Here is a 21,516-nt window from a genome sequence, read left to right as displayed (position 1 = left end):
TGTGTGGCATCCTGTTTTTTACTCTGACAGAACACGTCTGAACTGATTTCCCATTTAGTGGGAGCTGGAGAGAGAGAGTCAGTTAGTATATGTAGATGGCTGTCTAGCTAGGAACCAGATGGGTGCCTTTCAACAAGTCCTCTATCTGTTTCACACTTTCCAAAGGTTCAGTCTGTTTTGCAGCGCAGGAGAAAAAATCCACCAGCCTCCTGGAGAAATCTGAATTGTATGTGCGATAAAGGAAAATCTGTATTGCTTGCAATATCATTTCTCTTGGTCCCGAAGGTATGATGCATATGCATTAGGTAAACCAGATGAGCTGGAAAGGTGTGTATTTTTAATGGCGCATTTGCTCTTTGAGTGAGTGGGAGGGTTGGCAAGGAGGCCCCCCTCAGATCAGATTTTGATCGTCACTGCAGAGTTTGACAGACACAGATCTGTCGGTAAGCGCCGGGACAAGGCGGAGCAGTTGTGGAGCAGATTGAGGGGAGAGGAACGAGAAGCACCTTTGGGGTGAATCCTGCTGGTTTAGCTGCCTGGCTGGCTCACTGGCTGACTGGCTGAGGATGAATATTGCATGGTGCTGTGCTCAAGGGGGCTGGTGACTGCTGCAGAGGGTGGGAGAGAGCCCCCCTGCTTGCCAGTTGCTGTTTCTGCCCGTGTCCCTCCCTGTCTGTCTTGGTGACTACATCCACAGTAGTCCCACTTATTTTGTAAACACTTTGTATGTATGAAAACAATTTTTGTCCATACAACATCACACAGAGGTCCCTGTCCTTACTAAAACATTCAGAAAATGAAAGACACAATTCTAATTGGACGACGATCTGCCTTCTTTCACATGGCACAGGTGCTAGCAGGAAATTTGCATGAAGGAATCATGGAGGAGTGTGAATGGGGCACAGTGGGGGGTAAATCCAAACATGAAAAGGACTCTGACCAACCAAGACAAAATGAGGATCTCTTACCTACTGACACGGACCAAAAAACTTGGCAGATTATGTCGCAGACAAGTCACTGCAACCGTCTCAATCATCGCAAAACCTCTTTCATAACTAAAGAAAAATCATGACAAACTGCACAGAGAGAGTCAACAAAAGTACATTTACCAAGGTGGATATTACAATTGCTGCTCCAGATCTGACAACAATGATAAAGAAATTATATGTATCGTGGTCTGGATTATGATAGGTCCTCAATCCGGATATGAGATTATCGGCAGCTCAACATCACATCAATGTCAACACATGTACTGCGTGATTGGGTATATTAACATTTGAATCAGTGATCACAGGCGTCCTGGTGGCCAAGGGGGGAAGGCGTCATTGATGATACGCAACATCCCCTGTTCATGTCTGGTCTGGGATCATTTTCATATCCAATAATCTTTCTATGATTGGATATTACATTTTTTTCCAACCAAACCAAAGGATGTGACCACAGTGTTCAGGTTTATTCCACCAGACGTGGTGCTCAGTGTGCACAGATCGGGAGATGTATTTTTGGTGGTGGGTTTTTTTCCCGAGTTTAGCCAGCTCAGTGTGGACGTGCCCTGAGTTTCTCTCTCCCTCTCTGTTTCTGCATCCCCCCTCTGTCTCTCTCCATGGGAGACAGCACCTCTCTGCCGCCGCTGGCCTTTCTGTGGCAGCCGTTGGCACTGCTGGGCTGTCACATCTCACCCTCTTCCCTCTGCTGCTTGTCTTCCCCCCCTCTCACCCTCTTTCCCTCTCCCTGTCTCCTGCATTCCCTTTTCCACTCACCATGTGTCTTGTCAGCTGTTTGGCAATGGTGTCATTATCGGGCAGCCTGTATCACACTTCCTCCGACGAGCGGTCTGTCTGCTCTCCCTGTCTCTCGCTCTCCTTCTCTCTCCCTCTCTCTCCCCCTCTCTCTTTCTTTTTCTCTCTTTCAATCCCCCTGCTAGTGAGTAGCCCATGGCGGTTGTGTGTCACCTTTATACCCAAGACATGCTGTCCCTTAAAGACCTTTCCCATAATTCCTTGCACGGCTGCCACCTAATTTCCATCCCCTGCAGCTTGTCTCCATCACCAACCAGAATGATGTGAGTGAAAAGAGGGAGCACAGCACATTGTACAGGACAGAAAAGTGAGGTGAGAAAGAGATGAAGAAAGTCTGCATCACGAGAATCCTAATTTAGAAAGAGACAGTAAGATCCAATGCTCCTAAAAGTAATTGCTTCTTCTTCTCAACCTCTACTTGTAGTAAAGGCCTGGAGTAAATTATCAATTGTGATATCTGATGTTTTATTTAAAAAATGTTTGATGATCTGAGACTTTAAAAAAAAAGATTTTATACTATTCGCAGATTTCAGCTCCTGTTGGATTTTTTCATGGATAAATGTTAAATAAAGTGATTCATTAATTCCAGGTAAATATTCAGCTTTGTTTGAAATCTTCTGGAGAATTATTTTAAATGACTTGAGTAGGAGGCTTTTCCTGACATGCCTTATTATTTCTTTTCTTCTTTTAGATTTTTCATGAACATCCCATGAATGAATAAAACATTTAGCCTTGGCAGCATTTGTGCGATGCTTAACTCATTCAGATAAACATGATGCACATGACCTGTTCTTCTGAAAGGTCCGTGATACCCTCATCCTTTAGCTCAACCTTCTTATTTAACATACACCTGAAAGTCATGTTAAGATATTTTTTCCTGTATAGCCCGAGCAATTTTGCTAAGACACTGACCCTGTGTCCTTCAGGGTCATTCCCCTGTGACTTCCTGTGTGCGCGCATGTGTGGGTGTGTGTTTGTCAGGGCTTTGTGTTTCAGCTGGGAGCTTCTGATTGTGTGACACCCGTGTGCGGCAGATGAGACGGCCTGTCAGTCAGCTGCGGCCTGGCTGCCCTTTGAAGGCCAGGCCAGGGGGCGAAGAGGTGCCGCAAATGGCCTGTGAAGTTTACATACACTGCCCACTGCTAAACAGATTAGCTCTAATGAAGTGTCTAATGCCGGGGCTGCTGGCTGACATAATCCTGCCTGGCAGCCCGGCCCCTTGGCTGCCAAAAAAGCTGCCCTCCCTCCAGCCCTCTCTTCCACCCTCGCATGGCCTCTGCTGCCACCCAGGGCGACTCCACACGGGGAGGTGCCCACTGTTAATCATGCCGGACAGTGTGCGATCTGACATGCAAATGTAGGTCATTGCATATGTAAATGTGTGATTACGGGGCTGGCATGCCAGGACACATTAGCGAGACTGTGCTCTCAGCAGGCGGTTGTCACAGCGCTTTAGAGGTTCATGCTAACATTTGTCAAGCTACCACGCAGCGAATGAAAGCAATGCCCCCTTGTCCTCTCTTACTCATTCTCTCTCCCTCTCTCTCTCTCTCTCTCTCCCTCTCTCTCTCTCTCCTTCCCTTCCTCAAAATGTTAATCCTTCTTCGTTTGTCATTATTAAGCATAATTTAGCCACGTTTTCAGCATGACACGCCCCTTGTAGGTTTTTGTATAGGTTTGCGTTTAACACGTATTAAATACAAGTTAAATTTATTGTGAAATCCCCCCTGGAACTATGAAAGTATTGTGAAAGCATTCAGTGGTTATTACCAAAGAGACACAACAGTTCTTTTTGAGCGATGGTAATGTTAAACAGTGGGCTGTGGAGCGGAGTGTCATGCTCGCTGTCAGACTGACTCTCAGACAGCTTTGGATGATGGTGGTGTCATGCTGAAAAATGCACACACCTCAGCAGTGTTAATTGGACAGGGCATCTCATTGGCTCGCACCTCCTCCGTTGGCTGTCAAACATAAAACAATGACGTGCTTAAATTGGTTCTTTACCCAACCCAACCCCGCACCCACCCACCCACCCACCCCAGCCTTGGATGAACAGTCCTTGCAGTCATTAATTATGAATTTATGAATCAGTTCCTAACACCTCACATGCAAGAAATTATTGATTTTCTTTATTTGATCATTTAAAAATTAAATGTTTTTTGTTTTGGTGTAGTCATTTTGGATTCAACATGATTCCACATTATTTTGATAGCTGGTTTCAAAAGTTTGACATTATGCAACTACAGTCTTAGTTGATTGAAAAGACAATATTCAGAGAATTATTAGTGAAAATAAACTTGTCATTAGTTTCCCAACTCCAGTTTAGTTCAATGGTCATTAATTCTTCAATGAATTTGACCTGGTCTTCCTTGGTAGTGAGTTGGCAGCTGAATGAATCCTGTACAGCCTCTGGTCTTTTCATGGTAACTTTGTCAAACAGTGGCACACAACTTAAGCAAACAAGTGTGATGACACTCCTTCCTCGTGTGTTTTGGTGGTTGGGAGATTTCATTTTTGACCTTCTCCCCTCTTCTTGTCTTCCTTCTGTCTGTCCTAAGTCGCCTGCCCCTGAGCGGCTCCCACAGCTACATTGGCAGAAGCACTGGTGACATGTGGCATTCTGATATCTGTCACCTTCTGTTTGCTCCCGCCAACGCCTTGTACAAGTTTCACAAAAGGCTGGAAAGGTCACGCAGACTGCTCTGTGCTTTTTGTTCCTCTCACGTCATATCCAAGGGGCTCATTCTGGTTTATTAGTGTGTGTGTGTGCAAAAAAAAAATCTAGATTTTGAGTGTTAATTTGTAATCAAACAGTTGGTGCCAAAATGTCTGGTGTCCTACTGCATGCCTTAAGGTTAATGTTGGCTTGCTTCATGGAAGTAACACGTTTGAATTGATACTTAATTAAATAACAGAAATTCTGTAGTTTCCTCGATCTCTGGGCTTTTAGTGAGGTGATGTGTTGCTACAGTTTAAATTGTGCAGATTCCTCAGGACCTTTCATAGCATGACACATCAGCAAGATGCCAGTCAAATCATCAGAAGCCTTCAGCAGCCTCTCAGCAAAACAAACTACTGAGGCTGGGCCTCTCCAGTTTTACCCACATCCTTCAGCTCTCATTCTTTTCCTCTTCCAGTAATGCTGAGAAGTTATTCCACGAGCCATGTCGCTTATCCTGTCAGTGTCGGGGGGGGTGGGCCTGGTACCAATCTCGGATGACTTTGCGTGAGAGGCGGGGCACAAACAGAACAGGTTGCGAGATACACAACCATTCACACTCACGTTAACACCCACAGGCGGGCAGGTTTTCAGTCCCACATTTTACAAACATGTATGTCTTGGAACTGTAGAAGGACATGGTGGCAATAAAACTATCATAACTTTTTCTGCATATGTGATCACTCAGTCATGATTGGACCAAAAAAAGTCTTGATACGTGGAGTAAGGTTTAGTCGATTTGGTTTAGTCCAAAATATCGGAAATATTTCCAATAGTTCCATCACGCTCCTTCAGTTTCCGATTTGTGACACCCTCAATGTGTGTTTGTGTACAAACTGAATAGTTTTTCTTCTTTCAGAAACCACTGCAGCCAGATATGGGCCATAATTCCCTCGCCAACTTCCAGATCGAGAAGAAGATTGGTCGTGGGCAGTTCAGTGAGGTATACCGGGCGAGGTATCTGCTAGACAACACATCAGTCGCCCTGAAGAAGGTCCAGGTAAGTTACAGAAAAATATGATAAAGATGAAGTCCATTTGAATGCCTAGTGCAGCAAGTGTTTTTAGCAAAAGTGAAATATCAGCTATTTTTCTGTCCAACAACCTTTTATCACCTGTCGTTATGTGACATTAGGTCAAAACAACCAGTCGGACCTGGAACAAGTTCACTTACAATAAAGGGAAGTTTAACATTGGGGATTTATCTAGAACTTAATCCACACATTGATATTATTATGTTGATGTTTCTTATAGTGTATGTAAACACAAATTAACAAAGGAAATTGACTGTATATAAATATGAAATTAACTGTATCAATAGGCTGTAGGTCTCATGTTGATTATGCACATACACTGATACTGTACAATATTTACTGATTTGTTCACACATTCACAAAACCTAGAGGTTAAGCTTCATTGTTACACACACACACACGCACAGACACATACACACACACACACACGCACAGACACACACAGAGTGATAGGTCCGTGTTACTCTAATGTGAAACACCTGTAGTCACTCCAACGCCACTGTCTAGATAACAGCAACCATGTTTTCTGTTAAGTGATTCCCCCCCACACACACTTTCTCTACACTTCCAGATACACATCCATCTTACCATTTCTTGAACATGTCATAACACACCCTTTCTCTCTCCCTCTCTCCCTCCATCTCTCTCTCTCCCTCCATCTCTCTCTCTCTCTCTCTCTCTCTCTCCCTCTCCCTCTCTCTCTCTCTCTCTCTCTCCCTCCCTCTCTCCCCCCTTTTGATCTCTTGATAGATATTCGACTTGATGGATGCCAAAGCTCGGCAAGATTGCATCAAAGAGATAGATCTCCTTAAGGTAAAGAACCAGAGAAGAGGGAGACAGCGTCATGCACTGCGCTCTGTTCTCTTAAGGTGCCTCAGCTGAGACCTTCCACCACAGGAAAACAATTGATCTGCACCAGACGGCTTGGATGTGTGTTGTGTGTGCGTGGGCCCGTGCTCGTGTGTGCACGCGCCCTTGCAGGGTTATGAATGCGGAGGGGGTGTTTTTGTATTTGTGCACACACGTAAAAAGAGTGAATGAATATGTGTGTGTGACTCTAAAGTACGTGTGTATTGTGCAGCAGTGTTACATCCCTCCAGGCTCACATTGACTCCCTTTTTAATGCCAAAATTATTGTTTTTTATCTTTTTTTGTAATGTTTAAAGCCGGGCAACAGAGCATCAGCATGGAAATTTAGCAGCCTCCCTCATGTGCTTCTTGATGTTTTACCTCCTCCGGTGCCTCATTCTTCTTTTACTTTTTTTTTTTCCAAGAGGTTTCATTTATCAAACTATCTTAAACATGTCAAATGGGCTGCTCCCAAATACTAATGAACAACTAATGACAGCTTCAGTATTTCCTGTCTGAAAGATTGTAGATGTGTGTCAAAGTTGTGTGTGTTTGTGGTTTTGATTGTGTGCATTCATGCATCCCTTGTAGTGTTTCCCTCCATATATGCAGCCCCTCTGTGTGCGTGTGTGAGTGCGCACTGCAGGCGGTTTGTGCACATATGCGTGCTCACACATACACATTAGAGAGAACAAGAAAACAAAACCAATTAGTTTGTGCCACTCAAACACTTCAGTGAAGCTCCCGGGGCTCTGCAGGCCAATCAAAGACAACGATACTCAGATGCGGGCGAGATCCTGCAGAGAGCTGTAATCTGAGTAGCAGATCACTGACTTGACGGCATGAGACAGCCGAGTTCGCCTCGGTCCGTATCTCTGACCTCCTAAGAGGGGTCAGTGCAGGGTTAAATGTCACCCTCTGCCAGGTGACTACATTTCTTATTTCCTTTTATGCATCTCCTTTTTTCCCCCCTCTTCTTTTGTCTCATTATATGAATCTTCTTCCTTCTTCTGTCTGTCTCTTCTGCTTGTTCGTTTCTCGTGGATCTATACCTTATTCGCCCGATTGCCATGTAGTTCCATCCATCCCCTCCTCCTTTCACTCTCCCTCTCTCGTTTTCCCCCTCAGAGCTTTTTGCTTTTTTGTGCCCTTTCTTTTATCGTGTAAGCTGATTGGTAGTGAACATGGAAGTTATGCCTGGCCCTGTGCTGCCCAGCCAGCCTTATAATAAAGGGCCGAGTGTGAGAGAGAGACAGTCCTTCTGCCTTATCCCCACTAGACAGGCCAACAGGAGACACAGCCAAATCAGAATAATGAGAGGCACACTGGCATGGGCCGACTGGAATGACACACATACTTGTGCATGGACACACACACACAAACACATATACACACATTCAGTCATGGCCTTTCAACAGCCTGTCTATTTGTTTGTTTGTCTGTCTGTGTTTGTGTCTGCTCATTCATCTGTGTTTTCCTGTTCTGGCATGATGATTTCAACTTGAGAATCTCACTTCTCACTCCGTCCTTTTGTCTAAACCCTCGCTGATAGGAATGTTGGTTGCAGAAATAGCCTGCTCCCTGCCAATCTGCCAGCTTCACCATTCTTGAAATCCCACAGCTGTGTATTCCTCTCGCTTGTGGTTACTATCAAGACTGCATTGTATTCTGAAGACTAATGATCCGCCCAAATTAACAGTGAAGAGCAGTAATGATGTCTGTGTGCTTGCTTGTCTGTGTTCTGCGTTTTATGTATTTGTGTAAAAATGTGTGTGTGTCTGTGTGTATTAGAGTGCGGCTACGGCTGCATATTTAGATCTGAACCTGACCCGAGTCTGAGAGAGTAAACGAGCCCGACCCGAACCAAGCAGGCTTTCAGTTTTTTTGCCTGAGCATGATGCAATTAATTTCAGCTGAAGCTCTGAGTTTAAGTTACCCTGTCATGGAGTTGTTACCATGGTCACAGCTTGCCTGTTTACCTTGATTACATATGGGTGGGCAGCTTTTAAATGACTGTCAGAAGACAGTGATTTATATTGGCTATAGGTAGATTGATTTAACACACAAAGTTCAAATATTATTTGACTGAGATGACCAAACGGAAACCTTACACGTTTTTTTGTTTTTTAATCTTTGTATCCACCCTCTAGCGTGTATGTCAGGGTTCTGCTTCTGATTAGATTATTCCGGCGGTTTACTGACAAGACCAAGAGCTGGCAGCAAGCAGCTTCATTTAACATGATACACACACTAACTGCACTTCTTTAGGTCTGTTTCTAAGCTCTATATTTCTTGTAGCATTTTTAATGTCTCTTATGTTTCTCCTTCAACCCAAATTTCCATATGCACTAATTTTCTTACTCTAAAATATAAATATCTGACAATACAAGGCATTACGTTATGCTGGTGATGGTGATCAACACACCAGATCAATCATTGTGATCAGCTGCTCATAAGCATGTCATTTAATTTTATAACTATAATCTAATTTAGTATCATGGTTAATTTTGAGTCATCAGCATTAATCAGTTTATTGTCCTTCTTCGAAACACATCACCAGCTCACCAAATACATCTCACAGTCCTGCATGATTAAGTGATTACACACACTGGTAGGTCTCAGCCAGCATGTGTAATTACATAATCAAGCAAGACGCTATGTGATATTTCCCAATGAATGATTGTTGTACTGCAGTAGGCTCCAATCCATCATTTCCATAAACATCTGCACGGGAACACATCTCTTTATTTCTCTGAATCCTCCGCTGGAGGTTGAAGTTGTGGAAGAGGAGTGGGTTGGGACGGGCGGAGGAGGGGACTTGTCATCGTTCCCTGGCTGTGCGACAGTGTGGATCCGTGCAGAACTGCCACCCTGAGCCAAAAATACATCTGGCAAGAGCGGACACGGGAGGGTGAAGGAAGGATGGAGACATGAGAGAGGGAAAGGGGAAAGGAATGGTAAAGCAGAGGATTGCGGAGGGATGCAGGGATGGAGTGGAGAGTGTAGTGTAGCGGAGTGCACTGTACTGTGCTCTCCTTTCCCCTCTTGTCTGGATCATCCAGAGCATGAACATTTCTTTAATCACAGCAGAGAAAGCAGAGTGGAGCCGAGTGGAGGACGCGTGTCACACCGCTCCGTCTGCTTGCATCACGGGCCCCCCCCCCCTCTCCTCCACATCGCCACGCCACACAGCTCCACACCTCCAGCTCTCCACATATCACCCTCCCACCCCCCACCCTCGTTCACCTTCTCCTTCTCTTGCTATTCTTTCCCCCCCTCACCTTTGTTCTCTTTTCCAAACTCGTCACCCCATCCAGTTCTGCCTCCATCATTCCTTTTCCTTGTCTGTGTCACTATGTCATTTGTTTCTTTCCCTTCATTGCACCTCCCTCCCTCCCTCCCTCCCTCCCTCCCTCCCTCCCTCCCTCTCTCCCCCTTTTCCTCTCCTGCTCTGGATGGATAGAGACTTTGTGCTTACTACAGGGAATGCTGTTCCTGCCTTATTGGCCAACCAACAGGAAGGAATCTCAGACAGAGATGAACCCAGGATGCTTGTTTTTCTGACTGCCAGCCATGTCAGCCTGTCAGCCGTGTGTGTGTGTGTGTGTGTCTGTGCTTCTCACACATGGGTTGTTGTCACCACAGACAGGAGGGGTTGTTGTGACATATCACCCAGCTTTGTCACACTTGAGGACAAAAGCATCTCATTAGGTCCGCATTTACCAAATATGGAATCCAAAAATGGATCCAACTGTTTTATTTTAATTGGTGGTGAAAGTACAGTTGATTGCACAACTTATGAAATAAACCTCTGTTATTTATCAGCTGGTCGGTTGTTTGGATATAGAATGTGTAACAGGTTTGAAAGAAGACGCTGCCGTCCATAGTTTTGACAAGGGAGGATTTTTCACTCTTGGTTTAGATGGTGTGACCAAGGACGCTCTTAATGTGACAAGTGTCACCCACATGTCTTGTGCCTGCTTTTTCTTTATCTCTCTCATGACATGTCTTGATTTTTTTATTTTTTGTCTCCCACAGCAATTGAACCACCCCAATGTGATAAAGTACCACGCATCCTTTATCGAGGACAATGAGCTAAACATAGTCCTGGAGTTAGCGGATGCCGGGGACCTCTCACGTATGATCAAGGTAAGGAACTCAGCCCAGCAGCTGCCTCTCTAGCTGCCACTTGTGTCCAAGAAGCTGAAAGAGGAGTGATTTGATTCTGTGAAAACTTTCTATAACACCACAAGAGGCTTGAAGGACACAGATGATCTGAAATTATACAGTAATTTTATTGCATTTTAAGGGAAAGTCCGTGACCAGCTTTGAAAGTGGTCACTTTGGTTTTTACGGATTATTGAGTTGTGAAAACTAAGGTGATTTATACAAATATTAACACTGACTTCACACTACTTATCTTTAAAGCTTGAAACTAACCCAGTCAGCAATTAGAGATGTATTACTAAGTACTTTAATATGATGATGAATAGGTGTATAACTGGTTTTAAATCATGTTCTGGCCTTGGGGGGGACAATATCTGAACATAAAAATAGCCAGTCCGACATTGTATTTCACATCTTGTATCCGAAAGAAATGTTAGTATTGAATGAACAAACTGCTGACGTGGCCTTTTATGGCTGAAGGAAGTTTGGCAGGGGGTCTGTGGTTTGTGGCTGTAAAAGGATTTTGACTACCTGGACACTGAGTCACGGTGAATCATCCACTCCACAATAAAACCAAAGCCAAATAATATAAGGCCTCCTGCAAACTCCTTTAATCCTGAAGGTCTGCGGTGACATGTGCCTCGACTGGGAAAGGGAAGTTGTTAAAAATCAAACTGTGATCAATTGTTCTGAAGTTACAGCATGGTTTTGTTTGTGGGGGTGTATAAACAATTACCCAAGATAACTTATCTGGCTTTAATCTTAGGCTTTAACTCATATATTTTACATATATAATCCTGAAGTTGAAGTCTGGTAATATTTTAATGAAGATAAGGGAAAACTTGAGGTTTCAAATCTTTTTTTTCACTTGTACATCATCTTTTAAATACTATATTACACTATACTATAATACTATAAATACTGACCACAGATTTTTTGAATTAATTTTCCCAGGTATTCATCATAGTTTGATATTCTTAATAAAGGGGATGCATTCATTTAACTAGCTTTAACCATTAAAGTAACACTTAGTCAATATAAAAGCACATGTATGTTTGAATAAAGTAAATCATGTGTTGCTGTTGAAATTGAAGCAGAAGAAGCAACATTATTGTTTAAAAGTGGCAGCGATTCCATCCCCGGCTCATCCTGTTATTCATTTTCGTGGTTCGACCAAAATCCAGAGTTATGATAAAATCCTGCCAGTATAGCAAATTAGTGGTGTGCATGTAAAAGCCCTGGTCTTCTCCCATGCATAAATGATACAGCAGCGTTGTATCGGCACAGCTCGACAAGCTGTTTGCAGTCATACTCAGCAGCTCCACATCCGCATAGTTCAACACAGCAAATTAGGAGAGGCGAGGATTAGCGGTACAAGAATGAAGAACATGGCAGGCTCATCACACACACACACACTGGTATATATATCCAGTGCCGACACACACCTACAAACCGAACACATAGTGTACATATGCCATGCCTTACTCCAAGGTATGTGCAGACACGACCATGGAGACACCCACACAAATGTTCAGAGATTCACTTTACAAAGACATAACATGGCAGTTTGAGGAGGTAAGGTAACAAACCACTGAGCGTCACTATCTTAGCCGAGCTGCCGAGGATGCTGGGAGCATTCAGACTTCCTCCTTATGGCTGCTGACAACACACAGGGCACATGTGCATTTGTCTCCTGCACCGCTCTAAATGATTTGTTTTCCTAATGTAACAGTGGCAGTCCAGAGGTGCATGCCAGGGCTTAGCCCCACTTCTTTGGCTGTAATGGGAAGTAAACACATTCGTACAGTTTTCCATATGTAAAACAGACACCAGCCCCCCCCCCCCTCGATGCATGAATTTAACATTTTTTATTCTTTTTGATTTCTCGTCTTCCTTGCTGCTCTCTCCTCCTTCCTCTATTCCTCCCTCTTTCTCTATTACTCTCTCTGACCATCTCAGAATTCAAATGAAATCAAATGGACCTTGATTTGCATGCACTTACAGAATATTGCATGTGCAGTGTTTGCTGTTAAAGGCATGGAGAAGAGGGTGGTGGTGGTGCTGGTGTTGGTGTGCTCCCCCATTGACATCAAACAGTCCTCTGATATGGAAATGGGAGGGCAAGGGAAGAATGGCTCCTCACTGACGCTTTGTTTCGATGTAGGCCAAGGTCTATCCCTCCATCCCTCCATCTATCTCTATCCCTCTCTTTCATGCACACCATCCCTCGTTTTCTAAACCTCTTACCATCGTTGACATCCTTTACTTACTGATTCTTCATAATGTGCCATCACCTCATCATTCTTTCAATCTGTTTCTTTCTTTTCTCTTATTGTTATTTGTTATTTGAATTAATGAATTTGTAATAGTCTTATCCTTTCCCCACCTTGACCTACTACTGATCTGACTAGACACTAAATTTCATTTTGTTTCTATAATAAATGCCTCCTACTAAATATTTTCAACTCTAATCTGGTCCTCTAAATACTGCACTGCGAAAACAATCACACACATGCTTTGTCAAAATTATAACCGTAGTTTTTATAAGATACAACTACAATTAAATATAAACATGCACACATACACAGTTACTTTGGGTCGTAAGTTTGATTTATGTGGTGTCCTTTCTGATGTTGCACTTAATGTACTGTTGGTCTTGTTATACATTTTCGTAGGAGTCTCTGCTCAATGTTTAAACTGTAATTGCCATGAGCAGGAGCTGGCTCAAGTTGAGGCTTTTCCGTCCTGTAAATAGAACCATGAAGACACCCTTTAAAATCCTGCCAGTAGCCGTATTTCCTACATCTTCTTAGACTTAGACAATGCTATGAGGAGGAGTTCTAATGGTCATTTAATGATTTTTGTCTTTGTGGATCAAAAAGCCACGATGTCCAAGTTTAAGCTCTGTCATCAGTGTGGCTTTTCTAGGGAGGGACCAGAGTCTAAATGATCCAGAACCACCCCATGAAATAAATAAATAAATAAACTGAAAACAACTGGAACCCTCGTCCCACAAACCTGCACTTAACAAAAGAGCTGCTGTGTGCCAGATGGGAGACTTTTGGAAGGTACCACAAATTTCTTCTCTCTGTTCTCAGGGAATTCATGTGCTTCTCATTGTAGGCCATAGAGAAAATGAGATGGAGCTTGGTTAGGAAAAAGGACCGAGCAAGAGGAGAGCGGTCTGGGTTGCATTAGGAGTGGAGTCACAGAGCTGAGGACTGAGGCCGGGGATTGATGCGGCACAAACGCACGCAGACATAAAAACTTTTGCTACAATCTTAAAATTGTATTCCGTGCCACACAAGACCTTTAACCATCCCTATTAAAGTATTTTATGTGTTTTTTCTTACAGGTATTCTAATGATTCTTTGGTTTTCTGTGTGTCTTCCTGCCTGTGTGTGTGTGTGCGTGCATTGCAAATTTCCCCATTGCGGGACTCATGAAGGATTATCTCTCTTACTTTTCAGCACTTTAAGAAGCAGAGGAGGCTTATCCCAGAGAGAACGGTGTGGAAGTACTTCGTCCAACTCTGCAGTGCGCTCGAACATATGCACTCCCGGAGGGTCATGCACAGAGGTAATGTTAACACACACACACACACACACACACACACACACACACACACTGGACATAAACATACACCCACACACATACCAATACATAGATTTATTTTAATATATAGAATCTCTCAAAACCTGGTTCAGGTTGTGCTTATAAATTGAGCATCCATGAATGTAAAAATGTTTCAGTAGTATTGGATTATGTATTTTGAATGCACAGACTTGTAGAAATGCTGCAGCTGCTCAGATCTGTTCTCACGTATGTATTTTATGGAAAAGAAAACACAGAAGCAGAGGTACCACTTTTTACTGGCAAAATTAAGTTAAAGCTATGAACTCTTACATTAGCCCTTGAAAATATATTGTTTTTTATTTTATTTAATTAAAAAACGCTATTTCAGATAATACTCTTTTACATTTGCTGCACTTTTTCAATGTTTGTATGAGCTTAACAATTTAAGTGAAACTTTGAATCTTTGAACAAATGGACTTTGATGACTCATTCTCTCCCTGAAATATTTCACAATGTCCCAATAACCTTAGTGATGCCACAGAAGCCTCAGCTGTCTCAGGGGTACAGGTCAGGTGACTGTGGAATAAAGGCAATGACAGTCGGGACTCCTTGGTCTTCATGTAGTTATTGCAGTTTGTAGCTTTGAGGTTTGTTTGGGGTCTTTGTCCTGCTGCTCTCTCCACAAATATGCAAACCACAGAGTACAGCATGTGTCTGAAGAATGAAGTGGTACCTCTCTTTGGTCAGAGTGTAGTCGAGTCGGTGCAGGTCTCTGACTCCAGAGTAGGTAAAACACCATCGGACTTGAATATTCTCTCAAGCATGTTTCGCAGTCAGTCTAATACACTGAGGTATCATTCTCATGTTTGTCTCCTTTATACACTCCTCTGTTGCTGCCTGCAATTTCAAACTTGGATTCATCCGTAAATAGGACTTTTTATTTTTTTCAGTCATCCACAGTGAAATGCCCGCATCAAATGTTTGGCCTTGTTTCCCGGCTGAGAAGCCGTTTAGAATCTGCTACTCGTCCTCCGAGACCACAACAAGACAGCCCTCTTTGACAGCTGATTGCTGTCTTGAATTCTTTATTTATCTCTATCTGTGACGAGAGAGATTTCTATCTCTCAGGGAATGAAGACTGATGTATTGATCTCTTGATGGTGTTGTAACTTTTATTCTTCCTGAATCTTTAATGTTTCTTCTTTATTGCGCTTATGTTTTTCAATGATTTTTAATACTCAAGCTTCTTAATTATTTCCAGGTTTATATAAATATATTAGCTTTTCAGGCTCTTAAGGAGCAGGGTTTTCTGTGAAAGAGAAGGACTCATGCGTTTTTTACTTAGCAGACCTGTTACATGCACAAAAAATATATGACACACTAAAGGAAGAGGCGAAACCTGAAAAGCATATTGTTGGCATTTTGAAGAAGTTGAAGCATATCATCTCCCGATATTTTGATTAAACACAATCTTTAGTCACATTAACACTCAGACCATGGTTCAGAAAATGACCGAAAACAGAACATTATGTCTGTATTTCAATCTGGGTTTTCTTTACTGTGAATGACCTTGTTGCATATGACAGAAATTTTAAGTGAAGCTCTTAAACAACACATAGACCAGAGAACACAGTGTTTATGGCCCCACATGCTTTCAATAGGGCCTGGTCAAGTCCCAGATTCATGTACATAGGCTGCTGCTACAGACACACACGCACAGACACACACACACACACACAGCTACAGGTGATGTACGTCCGTTGGGCTGACTCTGATTAGGGCACAGGGACAATAATGAACCCTGAGCTCGGAGTTTTAATGATCACTTAACAGAGACCGCCTATTCAAAAGCCGCTTACAATTATACGGAAGCAGTAAATTTCAAAGGCTGATGTGTTGTCACATTAATGTTAAGTTTGAAAAAGCAACAGAAATCGGATGCTAACACCCAAAAATAACTTAGATTAACATTTCATTATTTACATTATTTCCGTAACGCTGACATGTTTTCTGGGCAAAGAGGAGATGCAGTTTTTTGTTTACTATAGTAAAGCCCCACCACAGGTGTTGTTGCTGCTTCTGTTACGAATATATAATTTATATTAGGCCCGTAAACAGTGAGTCTGAGTTAAATTCAACCAGTTCATAAATGCCTTCCTTTTCTCTTTCACTGACTCCTCTCCACACTTCTCTTCTCCAGATATCAAGCCAGCCAATGTTTTCATCACAGCCACAGGAGTAGTGAAACTAGGAGACCTGGGACTGGGACGATTCTTCAGCTCCAAAACAACTGCCGCTCATTCGCTAGGTATTTTTATAAAACTCTACACACACACACACACACATGTACACATGCAATGAAAGAGAGAGGGAGCGAGAGCGGCCCCCAGTAATCACCCAATGTTGGATGTGTTTCATTAGGCATGGTGAGCCCAGAGCCATGTGTCATACAGTCATGCTGCCTGGCCAGGGCTGTGCCCACCCCCTTCATAGGCCACTTAGCCACTTCCTGTTGCCTTGACCTTTAACCCTAACACAGATGAAGAGTGGGCAGAGGCGGGTTGAAACACAGCTCTGATTGTGACTATGTGCCATAAAACAAGTCGGCCAACTTTACAATCAGGGTTATTGTTGGCAGTGCTCGGGTGTGTTCAGAGAAATGAAAATGTTTGCCCAAAATTTCCAAATAACTAAGACGTGACAAAAAAAGATTTGCTTCACCTAAGACTGTACAGACTGAGAAATTGAATGGTACCACATGTTTATATTTAAACATCCATTCTTTGATGTTCATTGTGTTCAAGGATCATTCTATAAATCTTTTGTATCAAGGAGAGGAGAGTGAAATAAAACTTAGTTATTCTTGATTTAAAAAATATTATACACCGACATCTCTACAATTTCTAGCTTTGTCTTGTCAGGGGAAACATGTAGCTAATCGCACTTACCACACGACACTGGCTTTAACACAAATGCACACACTCATCTCCCTCGCTTCATGGGTGTAGCAGTGTTCAAAACACAAGCTCACATTTTTAACAATTTGTTAACTGTCTGTTCCTAGCAGCCTTTTACCACTGTGCCATATTGTTTCAGTCTCTCTGCACCAGCACCTTTTCTGGTGATTAACTGTGCATATGCTGCAAAGTCAAGAAATAGTCGGAGCATATTCTCTATTTTGTTATGAGCTAGAAGATTGAAGAAATCAAGAAAAACACTGAAAGCTAAATGCTCTGCTTACTGTTCAAGCCTGTAAATAAGACTACTGAAAGAATTTTCAGTATTTTACCCTTTCAATCATTGATTAAGATAAGATGGAGCTCTGTTAATCTGAAAGAAATTCCTGCCAAACCTTGCTCCAAAGTTACAATCACAAAGAATGATGTAATAGTATAAAAAATATGTGTAGAAAATATGTCTAAATATATTATAATAATATAGTAGTATAAGGTACAAAAATGTAAAAATATACATATAGAAAAGTAGTAATTGAAATGACATGAGAAGTATTGCACATGATAATAAATATCATATTGCATATGATATCAATATATTACTGAACAAGATAATAACAGAACTGATATTGTACAAGAAATAATAAAAGTAATAATATACTTGTAGCACAAAAAGTAATTCCCTGAATTCCAACTCTTTAAGCACGAACGGGAAAATCTAGAAAATATAAACACAAAGATATAAGCTGTCATTCGCCCTGTCTTGCTTCCCTATTTCACGCTGTTATTACCACAAGCGGCGCGCTATATGCAGCCCCTGTACAGCCGCAGCCCAGCCTTTGAAAGTGTGAATCACATGATGAACTCAGCAGAAGCTCGATCAGCGAAGCAGCCTGCAGTGCTGGCAGCGCGGGGTGAAACGTGCCTGTGATTGCTCATTAAACGTTGAGTCCGCAGCTCCCTCTTTAGGCTGGCGGAGGATAGGCAGCCCCACAAGCTGAGGGGTCAACTGGAATACTCCACTCATTAATTCCTAGCAAACAATACTGATTTGTTAATCTACACAGCTCACAGTGTAATATTTATTCCAGTGAAGAGTGAAATCATTTTTCTTTTATATGTAGATGCATTTGACATGATATCATAAGCATGACGAGAATGCATATGTTATTTTCAAAGATGAATTTTATTTGTCCTTATGTCACTACAGTACTTTGTATTCTTTTAAGAATATTTTAACCAAACAACGATGTTTGGTAAAATGTTTTCCAAGATGATCTAGTGCTGTCGAGCAGATGATGTCCTAGGTTATTGTGACCTGTCAGCAAGGGATTCACTGGCTTTCCACTTGACATTTCTTGCCGTGCGTTTTAAACAGCTGATCTCCTCTCTTTCTTTGTCACCTTTCCTGCTCTCCTGCTGCTTTTTCTTCATCTTGCTCATCCTCACTTCTCCTCCCCTCTGTCCCTCCCTCTGGCGCCTGACTTTTAGTCAAAGAGAAAGACAAAGGTGGAGGAGAAAGAGAGAGAAGGTGTGAGAAAACTAGAGTTGGAGAATGGAGGACATCACACAGAGAGAGGAATAGAGAGAGAGGGGAGAAAGCAATATGTCAGAAAAAGAAAGGTGCATAAGAAAAAGAACGAGTGACAAAGAAACCAAAAAAGAGTGCCGGGTGCGAGAGAGGAGAACGTGACAGAGTGACAATGAAAAGAAGAGGAGACAAAAACAAAGCAAAGAGAAAGGAAAAAAAGTTTGCAGCAGTGTAAGAGGAGAGAATATGACAATGTGACAGAAAAAAATGGAGGAGAAAAGGGAAAACATGAGTGAGAGAGAGGGATAGAAAGAAAGAGTGTGTACATTCGCTTGTGTGCTTGCACGCACACACACAAGTGTACTCGCATGCCCAATCACGTGCCAGCGTGGGTCTGTAATGAGCCCAGCCACCCAGCTGAACAGTAGAGCAGGGTGCTGGAGCTGAGATGGAGGTCCAGGCATACAGCCTGTCAGCTCCTAGGCTTTCAACTCAGCTGCTCAGCAGCCTGCAGACACTCAGACTCTCACACACACACACACACACACACACACACACACACACTCTTTGTCTCCTATACAGATGAATGTTGAGATGTACATCCACATGGGGGTTGGACGAAAGAACATACATATGAAAGAGCAGATAACCATTCACATAGAGTCATCATCATACATACATCATACATATCCACTTGGGACATAAGACAAAAATAAACACAAGCATGCAAAAGACACCCACTACACACGTTATGCTTTCCAGTGTTGAGGATGTAGGGTTCTGGAAAGAGTTGGATGAAAGCAAAAAAGAACAAAAGAAGAGAAGTAACAGGAAAGCTAATGCAATCATTAGAGAAAAGAGATACTAGCCAATTGGCAGTAATAAGTAGTATAATAAACCTATAATTAACACCTGTAATGAGAAAGGTGTTAAAGATGAGTACCGGGGGAAAGGGAGGAAAAGAGGAGGAGAGAGAACAAAATGGAAGCAGACAGAAGAAGGGGAGGCATGTGTTAAAAAAATATATTATGACTTTTCAATTTCAATGTGTATATGAAGACTTTATTAACTTATAAAGCCAAACAAGCGAGACATGAAACGAAGAGGCGTAGGTGGAGGACCAAAGAGGGAGTGAGGGCTCACCAACACATATAGAAAAACCAAGGAAAACATAATTGGATTATAAGAAAATACAGAAAACATCCCCTGTCTATGAGGATAAATCGTTTCTGGCTGTGCTCCTGACTAATAGTTTAAATCTTTTGTCTGTTAAAACTCACTTGAGTGGCAGTTTCTTCCTGCCCTGGCTCTGAATCAGAACCGTGTTTCTACAGATTGAGAATTTATCATGATTGATGTGCATGTAGAGATTCTTGCAGTTCAGGGAGGGAGCGTGTAAAACCTCGGTCATCTGTAATTAAAATTCACAGACATCCACTAAACACCTTACATCCAGACGGTAGACGCTAGTTTGGTGGTTGCACACAGAAAAGCTTCAAGTCCTCACAGCAGAAGTCTCGTCCCTGTTTAAAACACACAGATGTAAAACTGGTGATGGATCACAGATTAGGGAAGGTTAACACATTTAATGAGTACTATGCACGAAATGCTTCACTGTGTTTGAGTAGTGAATTGAAAGCTTTAAGTGGACAGGAAATTGCAGCAAGTCTGTGCAATTATATCAATAAATGTATTTTAAACGACAGGACTGGTTAATTTTCACAAGAGCAGGGTTCTGTACACTGGATAGGATCTCACCTCCTATACAGTAACGCTTACGCTGTTACACAGAGAATACAGTGTTGTCATAGACATCCACAATAATGGAAATCAATCCCAACATGACTTTCAATTTATTTGCATGAATAAGTAATGTACCCTTAATTTAGCATGCTGAAGGAGCCAGAGTCGGGCGCTGCTGCCTTTTTTTATGCTACTATTAGCATAAGAGCGGCTGATTCTTTTAATCAACTAATAATGAATGTTAGGGGAGCTTGTTCAGGCCGTACCATGAGATCTCACAGCGAATACACACACCCACATATACACACACACACACACACTCACACAAGAAAAAAACCACATAACAAACCTGATGACCAATTAAAATGGCAATCCCCAGTCCCCTGTTTATTCTTCTGCGTGCTCTCTCTTGCTTCTGGCTGTGCAGATGCTGATTATTTTTGGAATGACAGGTAACACTTCATTATTCAAAACCGCACCTTTTAAGATAAAAGCGTGTTTTTTTTTTCAACTCAATTAGATGTGCACCAAAATTAAAAGTGCTAGCTTTCATTTCATTTCCCATAGACTTCAAATCTAATACCCCCTCTGTATTAGTTCTGTTAATTGCAATTACATCAGTTCAGTTTCCTCCAACCTGTTAATGTGCAGAGCGGCTCTGGAGAGTTTGTGTGCGTGTGCGTGTGTGTGTGTGTGTGTTTGTGTGTGTGCGTGTGCGTGTGCGTGTGTTTGCGCTTGCGAGTAAGTGCACTTATAGATTTTTTTCCTTCTATATTATTGCAAGCTGACTTTTCTTCGGAGTTCCACTTGAGCGCTGTTCTCACCTTCCCAGCTCACTGCAACTGTTGAGTGTGTATTGTAAATGCAACAACCATCAGTTCCTCTCTATCAAAACTCATCACTACACGTTTTGTATATAGGTCAGGGGGAAGACTGATTGGGTAAAAAATATTTTTTGTAAAGGGATTAAATTAATAATACACTGCTTTTAAATTAAAATTGTGTTTGATCTCATATGTACAGCAGATCTATGAAGAAGTCCAAAGTTAGCCCTTTCATTCTGTGGTGTTAAGTGCTATTTAAGATTTAAATCCATTAGTTACTTCACAAATAGATTTTACTAGTATGTGCACCCTCAGAATTAG

General features: G+C 42.2%; 1 protein-coding gene across 2 annotated transcripts in view; it reads left to right on the top strand.

Annotated features, from left to right (window-relative positions):
* nek7 (NIMA-related kinase 7) overlaps positions 1-21,516 on the top strand; it is a 60,762-nt gene that overhangs the window by 24,266 nt on the left and 14,980 nt on the right. For both annotated transcript variants that reach the window (XM_061077662.1, XM_061077661.1), the window contains 5 exons: positions 5,378-5,518; positions 6,302-6,364; positions 10,439-10,549; positions 14,038-14,146; positions 16,344-16,451. In XM_061077662.1, coding sequence (XP_060933645.1) covers positions 5,396-5,518; positions 6,302-6,364; positions 10,439-10,549; positions 14,038-14,146; positions 16,344-16,451 — 514 coding nt within the window. In that variant the 5' untranslated portion in view covers positions 5,378-5,395. The remainder of the gene's footprint in view (positions 1-5,377; positions 5,519-6,301; positions 6,365-10,438; positions 10,550-14,037; positions 14,147-16,343; positions 16,452-21,516) is intronic.

This window comes from Limanda limanda, chromosome 9 (assembly GCF_963576545.1).
Source record: "Limanda limanda chromosome 9, fLimLim1.1, whole genome shotgun sequence".
In the NCBI taxonomy this organism is placed as follows: Eukaryota; Metazoa; Chordata; class Actinopteri; order Pleuronectiformes; family Pleuronectidae; genus Limanda; species Limanda limanda.
Note: the sequence above shows the minus strand (reverse complement) of the source record. Positions and strands in the feature narration are given on the sequence as shown.